Source organism: Gracilinanus agilis, chromosome 2 (genome assembly GCF_016433145.1).
Source record: "Gracilinanus agilis isolate LMUSP501 chromosome 2, AgileGrace, whole genome shotgun sequence".
NCBI lineage: Eukaryota > Metazoa > Chordata > Mammalia > Didelphimorphia > Didelphidae > Gracilinanus > Gracilinanus agilis.
In genome coordinates, this window is record NC_058131.1 from 556881412 (window position 1) to 556889865 (window position 8454).

General features: G+C 38.7%; 1 protein-coding gene across 1 annotated transcript; it reads left to right on the top strand.

Annotated features, from left to right (window-relative positions):
* Positions 1 to 5071: 5071 nt before the first annotated feature.
* Positions 5072 to 6064, top strand: LOC123234152 (olfactory receptor 11H4-like). The gene is given in 1 exon segment (XM_044660094.1): positions 5072 to 6064. A coding segment is annotated over 1 exon segment (993 nt).
* Positions 6065 to 8454: the final 2390 nt, after the last annotated feature.

Below are 8454 nucleotides of genomic sequence, written 5' to 3' on the forward strand. Positions count from 1 at the left end.
TAAGTAGACCATCATATCATCTGCAAAGAGTGATAACTTAGTCTCCTCCTTGCCTATTTTGATACCTTCAATTTCTTTTTCTTCTCTAATTGCAACTGCTAGTGTTTCTAGTACAATGTTAAATAATAGAGGTGATAATGGGCATCCTTGTTTCACTCCTGATCTTATTGGGAAGGCTTCTAATTTATCCCCATTGCATATGATATTTGTTGATGGTTTTAGATATATACTGTTTATTATTTTTAGGAAAGGTCCTTCTATTCCTATACTTTCCAGGGTTTTCAATAGGAATGGGTGCTGTATTTTGTCAAAGGCTTTTTCAGCATCTATTGAGATGATCATGTGATTTTTGTTTGTAAGATTGATGATATGGTCAATTATGTGGATGGTTTTCCTAATGTTGAACCATCCTTGCATTCCTGGTATAAATCCCACCTGATCATGGTGAATGATTTTCTTAATTACTTGCTGGAGTCTCTTTGCTAGTATTCTATTTAAGATTTTTGCATCTATGTTCATTAGGGAGATTGGTCTGTAGTTTTCTTTCTCTGTTTTTGGTCTCCCTGGCTTTGGAATCAGTACCATATTTGTGTCATAAAATGAATTTGGTAGGACTCCTTCTTTGCTTATCATATCAAATAATTTGTATAGTATTGGGATTAGTTGCTCTTTGAATGTCTGATAGAATTCACTTGTGAATCCATCAGGCCCTGGCGATTTTTTCTTAGGGAGTTCTTTGATGGCTTGTTCAATTTCTATTTCTGATATGGGATTATTTAGGTATTCTATTTCTTCTGCTGTTAATCTAGGCAGTTTATATTTTTGTAAATATTCATCCATATCTCCTAAATTGTTATATTTGTTGCCATATAATTGGGCGAAATAGTTCTTAATGACTGCCTTAATTTCCCCTTCATTAGAGGTGAGGTCTCCCTTTTCATCTCTAATACTGTCAATTTGGTTTTCTTCTTTCCTTTTTCTTATTAGATTGACTAGTACTTTGTCTATTTTATCTGTTTTTTCAAAACACCAGCTTCTAGTCTTATTTATTAATTCAATAGGTCTTTTACTTTCGATTTTATTAATTTCTCCCTTAATTTTTAGTATTTCTAATTTAGTTTTCATCTGGGGGTTTTTTATTTGTTCGCTTTCTAATTTTTTGAGTTGCATGCCCAATTCATTAATCTCTGCCCTCCTTAATTTGTTAATATATGCACTCAAGGATATAAATTTCCCCCTGAGTACTGCCTTGGCTGCATCCCACAGAGTTTGGTAGGATGTCTCATCATTGTCATTCTCTTCAATGAAATTGTTGATTGTTTCTATGATTTCTTCTTTGACAATTTGGTTTTGAAGAATCGTATTGTTTAATTTCCAATTGGTTTTTGACTTGCCTGTCCAGGTGCCCTTACTGATTATTATTTTTATCGCATTATGATCTGAGAAGGTTACATTTATTATATCTGCTCTTTTGCATTTGTTTGCCATGATTCTATGCCCTACAATCTTTGTAAATGTACCATGTGCAGCTGAAAAGAAGGTGTATTCCTTTTTGTCCCTATTTATTTTTCTCCACATATCAATTAAATCTAATTTTTCTAGGACTTCATTCATCTCTCTTACCTCTTTCTTATTTATTTTTTGGTTTGATTTATCTAGATCTGAAAGAGGAATATTTAGATCTCCCACTATTATGGTTTTCCTATCTATTTCCTTCTTGAGCTCTGCCAGTTTCTCCTTTATGAATTTGGATGCTATACCACTTGGTGCATATATATATAGAGCAGTGTTATTTCCTCATTGTTTATACTGCCTTTAATCAGGATGTAATGACCTTCCCTGTCTTTTTTAATCATATCTATTTTTACTTTGGCTTTGTCAGAGATCATGATAGCCACTCCTGCCTTCTTTTTCTCATTTGATGCCCAAAAGATTTTGCTCATACCCTTAACCTTGAACTTGTGTGTGTCTACCCACCTCATATGTGTTTCTTGTAGACAACCTATGGTAGGATTTTGGTTTCTGAACCACTCTACTATTTGCTTCCGTTTTATGAGTGAGTTCATCCCGTTCACATTCAGAGTTACAATTGTTAGTTGTGTATTCACTGACATTTTTTGTATCCTCCCCTAGACCCACTCCTTCTTATTGCACTATTTTCTTTTACACCAGTGGTTTGCTTTCAGCCAGTATCCCTTATCCCCTCCCTTGATTGACTTCCCTTTCTGACCCCTCCCTTGTTGTTCCCTTCTTTTTGTTTTTTTAAAGACCGAATGAATTCCCTCCCCCTTCTTCTTCCCTCCCTTTTTGGCCTCCCCACTCCCCTGCTCCCTTTGGTTTATCCCTTCTGACTTTCTCAGTAGGGTTAGATGGAGTTTTTTATCCAGATGGATAATAAAGCTACTCTTCCTTCTCCGGGTTGATTACACTGAGAGTAAGGTTTGATTATTACCTCTTAATGCTCTCTTCCTCTCCTTCTTATGGTAGTATTTATCCCCTCCCCTTCCCATCCCCTCTTTGTGTGTAATAGAATATCTTATTTTTCTTATTTACTCAGATTTTTCTTGGTGTCCCCTACTATTCCTCCCCTCTTTCCCACCCCCCATGTCATCTTAGACCATTTAGTATCCTGTCCTCTCCCTATGAATTATTCTTCTGGTTGCTATAATAGTGAATATTATAATAGTGTATAGAGTTCACTACAGAGAATTATACATAGCATTTCTCCACATAGTAATACAGATAATTAGATCTTATTTATGCCCTTAAAGAGTCAAGCTTAAAACACTATGAGTTTTCTTTCTTTTCCCTCTGTTTCTTACTTACCTTTTCATCTTTCTCTTGATATCTGTGGTTGAGTATCAAACTTTCCAATTAGTCCTGGTCTCTTTTGTGCAAAAACTTGGAATTCTTCAATTTTGTTGAATGCCCATACTTTCCCCTGAAAGTATATGGTTAGTTTCGCTGGGTAGTTGATTCGTGGCTGAAGGCCCAGCTCTCTTGCCTTTCTGAATATTGTATTCCAAGCTTTGCGTTCTTTTAGTGTTGAGGCTGCCAGATCCTGTGTGATCCTTATTGGTGCTCCTTGATATTTGAATTGTCTCTTTCTGGCTTCTTGTAAGATTTTTTCTTTGACTCGAAAGCTCTTCAATTTCGCTATTATATTTCTGGGTGTTGACTTTTCTGGGTCCAGTGTAGAGGGTGTTCTATGGATCCTTTCAATGTCTATATTGCCCTCTTGTTGTAGAACTTCAGGGCAATTTTGCTGAATAATTTCTTTGAGTATGGAGTCCAAGTTTTTATTAATTTCTGCCTTTTCTGGAATACCAATGATTCTCAAGTTATCTCTTCTAGACTGGTTTTCTTGGTCTGTCACTTTCTCCTTGAGATATTTCATGTTTCCTTCTATTTTATCAGTCTTTTGACTTTGTTTTATTTGTTCTTGTTGTCTTGAGAGATCATTGGTTTCTAAATGTTCGATTCTAGCCTTTAAGGACTGGTTTTCGGCTCTAATGTTTTGGTTTTCCTTTTCAATCTGGTCATTTTTGGTCTTCAGTTGTCTTGTCTCACTTTCCAATTGCGAAATTCTGCCTTTTAAACTGTTATTTTCTTACCAGATTTCTTCCATCTTCCTCAGCATTTCATTTTTTTTTTAATTTTTTTTTTTATTTTAAACCCTTAACTTCTGTGTATTGACTTATAGGTGGAAGAGTGGTAAGGGTAGGCATTGAGGGTCAAGTGACTTGCCCAGGGTCACACAGCTGGGAAGTGTCTGAGGCCGGATTTGAACCTAGGACCTCCCGTCTCTAGGCCTGGCTCTCAATCCACTGAGCTACCCAGCTGCCCCACAGCATTTCATTTTTAAACTCTTCCATAGCTTGTGACCAGCTTTCATTTTTTTGGGGAGGTTTGGATTTTTGTTTTCCCTCCTCTGTTGTCTGGATTTTCTCTGTGTAGAAGTTGTCGAGTGTTCCAGAGTTTCTCTTGATGGTCTTTTTCTTCTGGACTTCCTTATTGCTGGCCATTGTTAGCCCCGCCCCTTTTCCGCTTTGTCTTTGCACTCAGGGTCTGCCTGGGCCTTGCAAGCTGGGGGGGGGGGGCTCCTTGTCCTCGGGGTCAGGCCTCCTGGTAGTTCCCGGTCTGCCCCTCTGCCCGAGGTTCCTTCAGCAGTCTTTGGGGCTGCTTCCACAGCCACGCTCAGGTCTGCACCGGGTCCTCACTGGAGGTCCAAGCCTGGGCTGGAGATTGTTATTCAAGCCTAGGGCACTGCCTTTGCCTGCGCTGATGCTCTTAGGGCCCTGCTTTCACCCCCGCAGAAGGTAGTGAAAGTCCGTGGGCTGGAGATCTTTATTCGCCCCTGAGGCGATGCCTTCAGTGCTTGGGAAAGGCCGCGTTTTAGGGGCCTTTGTCCAGGCCCCAGGCGGTGCCTTCACCCACGTGGGCGCTCAGGGAAAGTCCCAGCCACCTGGGGTCCCTCGTCTTGCAGCGCACAGGTACAGGCTCAGGGGCTGCCAGTGATTATCTGGTTGCCCCAGTCCTGTTTACCCGCTTGTGCGGTGTGGGGGGTGGGGGAGGGGCTTCTTCCTCTCGCGTTCTAGTGAGAGCTGTTTCACCCTTTAAAGTGTGGAAATGCCCCGATTCTGCGTACCTTCAATGCTGCGCCCTATTGTGGGGTTCCTTCGTTCCTCTGGACTCGTTTTTATTTCCCCTTGAGGGGTCCTGTGTGGTTCGGTCAGGAGAGATCGAGCAGCTGCTCCTTACTCTGCCGCCATCTTAACTGGAAGTCCGGAAGGATACAATCTTAATGAACAAAAAGAAGGGAAATCTTACGGATCTTACCCTAAAGGATTTATGTCTTATGTAACCTAGTAAGCAAGAAATTATGTTAGCTTGAAGTATGAAGGATGGTACAAGAAAGTTAGGCCAAAAATTACAAAAGTGGAGGGAAGATAAGATTTTTACAAAGTGGTTTTCATATGACCTTTGTTTATTGTTTACTCTAGAAACCCTATAAAGGCCTCATTAAAATTCTGTCCACAGCTGCCCAAGATGCAAGACAATTGATATAATTATGTCTTTTGTCTTTTCCACAGCTCAGGGAACAATGAACAAGTCAGGAGCACACACTGTGACTGAATTTGTCCTCCTAGGCTTTCCTGGGGACTGGGAGATGCAAATCTTACTCTTTTCTTTATTCTTGATAGTCTATATTCTGACCATGATGGGAAATGGGGCCATCATCTGTGCAGTGAAGTGGGACCAGAGAATCCACACTCCCATGTACATCCTGCTGGGGAATTTTGCCTTCCTAGAGATCTGGTACATCACCTCCACTGTTCCCAGCATGTTGGAAAACTTCCTCTCAGAGACCAAAACCATCTCCTTTGCTGGTTGTTTCCTCCAATTCTATTTCTTCACCTCTCTTGGTACAACTGAAATCTTTTTCTTATGCATCATGGCTTATGATCGTTATCTTGCCATCTGCCACCCATTGCATTACCCAACCAAAATGACTTTACAGCACTGTTGCACCTTGATGTCTGTGTGCTGGGTGCTTGGCTTCCTAAGCTATTCTCTAACTACTATACAGCTCTCCCAGCTGACATTCTGTGGTCCCAATATCATTGATCACTTTATTTGTGACTATGATCCACTCATGGCTCTATCATGTGACCCTGCTCCTATCACTGAAATTTTGTTTTATATCATAAGCTCCCTCATGATCATTCTCACTGTCACCTACATCCTTGGAACATATATCCTCTTACTAAGAGCTGTACTGCAAGTTCCCTCAGCAGCTGGTCGACGTAAAGCCTTCTCCACATGTGGATCTCATCTGGCTGTGGTCTGCCTCTTCTTTGGGAGCCTGATGATCATGTATGTGAGCCCAACATCTGAGAACTCAGGAGAAGTACAGAAGATAATAACCTTGTTCTATTCAGTTGTGACACCATTTTTAAACCCCCTGATTTACAGCCTCCGAAATAAGGAGATGAAGGCTGCCCTGAGAAAACTCATTGGGATAGCTTCAGAATAAAGCCAGATACATACATCTTATATGTGATTCCATATTCTAATAATGAATAATTCAATTCAACAAACATTGATTGCATGCTTGTGAAGGGCAAAACACTAGAAGAAATGCAGAGATTAAATGATTGAGAAAAGCACTGTCTCTTCCTACAACAGAAGGTTATACTTCAGGGGCTGAGTTGCTCTCTTTGGGTCATGGCATACTGGATTAAGTTTCTGTTTCCTGAGCTCTACTTAGATTCCTAGAAGAGGGTGAAAAGAAGATCAAAACCCTGCCTAAGGGAATACCTCTATCTTTCCCATTCTTGATACTTGTGAGATCCAGCAGGTTTCCCTGTTGTCTGCCATAATCCTTTTCAAGATTTCCAGATGACAGGAGGTACAAGAGCCATCTGTTCAGGTGCCTCCCATCTTCACCATGCAGCAGCTTACCTCTATAATCAGCACTCCCATCACCATCCTCCTCCTCCTCTCTGCCCCCTTCTACACAATTTGCTTAGCAGAGACACATAACAGTTCCTCAGCTTCTCCTACTATTAACTCAAACCTGCCTTTCTACACACAGTGCACTAATCCAGATTTCTGCTCTCAGGCTGCCCAGTGCCGCAAACATGGAATGAATGAAGACAAAGTACAATATGAATCAGCTCAAGTCCCTGGTTTCTCACATTTATTATGTTTTGTGCACATAAATTCAGAAGGATAACATGGAAATATAAAATTTAAGGTTCCAGAGGCAAGACTGTCAAACATCACAGGTTGTCTGAATGAAAGGAAGGACACCAACATGAAATAAGATTCAATTTGATTTTTAGTGAGGAAGTGAATGAGAGAATGTCTAACTTAAGAAAAAAAAATAGTACTTTCATACTTAATTCAAAGGGTTATTACTTGGCCATGACAGTTTTTCCTTCTCATATTTGATTAAAATCAGAATTATTTCAAACAATATTTGCTGAATTGAATCAACAAGAATTTATGAGATACTAGTTGTGTTTACAGCATTATCTTGCCATTTGAGGATACAACAAAGTATTATCAAGAGTTATTGCTCAGTAGATAAATTATCAGACAACATGAGCACTTTTTATTTCCATATTCATTTTTAAGTGAATAATCTTATAAAACCAAAACTCCAAAACATATATGGAAAAAAAGTGATAAACCATGTGCTTTCATCTGCATTCCTACTCCAAGAGTTCTCTCTCTGGGGATGGATTCCTTTTCATAAGTCCCTCAGAATTATTCTGGATCATTGTATTACCATTAGCAGAGTTTCACATTATAAATTATATTAATTTCTATTTAGAAATAGGTTCCAAATCAATAATGATACAAAATTGCAAACTAAAATATATCTCATGTTTTGCATCTCTGACAAAGATAACAAAAATGGGAATAGTTAATGTTTTGGAGGGGTGTAGGAAAAATGGAAAACATATATATTGCTTGTAGAACTGTGAATTGGTCCATCCTTTCTGGCTATTCATTTGAAATTATAAAAAAAAGTAACTAAAATGATCATATTACTAAAACATACCCAAGAAGTTCAAAGACAGAAAAAAGAGTCACAGCAAGATTCTTTGCCTTAACAAAGAACAGGAAATATTGTGAATACCCATAAGTTGGAGATAAACTAAACTGACATATGAATGTAAATAATATCATTTTTTATTCCAAGGAACTGAAAGAAAAATAGGAACATTTACATGAACTGTTGTAGATTAAAATAAACAGAACCAGTCCAATATGCACAATAACAATGAAAAGAAAAACTCAAGTTCTGAATGAATAAAAAGGAGAAGAAAAGAGAGAAATCCTAGAAAACAAATATGGAAGCATATCTGCTTCCTTAAGACAAAACTATTGGTGGGGGGAGACATATGAGGGTAGAACATTGTATATTTAATTACATATGGTGCTTTTGAGGTACTTTTGATAATTGTTTTGTTATAAAGTAGGGTTTAAGGTGGGTACTGGGTGGTGTGATGAGGTGACAATAGTATAAATCTAGAAATAATTGTGATATAAAAATCAAGAACTTTAATAAAATATTTTTAAAGCATAAAAAAGAATCAGGTAGACCCATTACCTTGCAAATAACCTGATCTTATGGGTGCCATTTTGGTATCACTGATTCTATGCCATTTGAACCATTTTCTTTGATTTTGCTATAAGCTTCAGGGAATAGATAACATTTTTATATCATCTACACACTCTATTTGTGCCTGAGGCCATTTACTGAGGCAATGTAATTTTAGAAGCTAAAATTAGGAATCTACTAGGGTGTAGCAGCTAGGAAGCTCAGTGGATATAAAGTCAGGCCCAGAAACAGTAGGTCCTGGGTATAAATCAAGCCTGATACTTCTTAACTATGTGACTGGGCAAGCCACTTAAATCAAAATGGCTCGCCCTCACCTC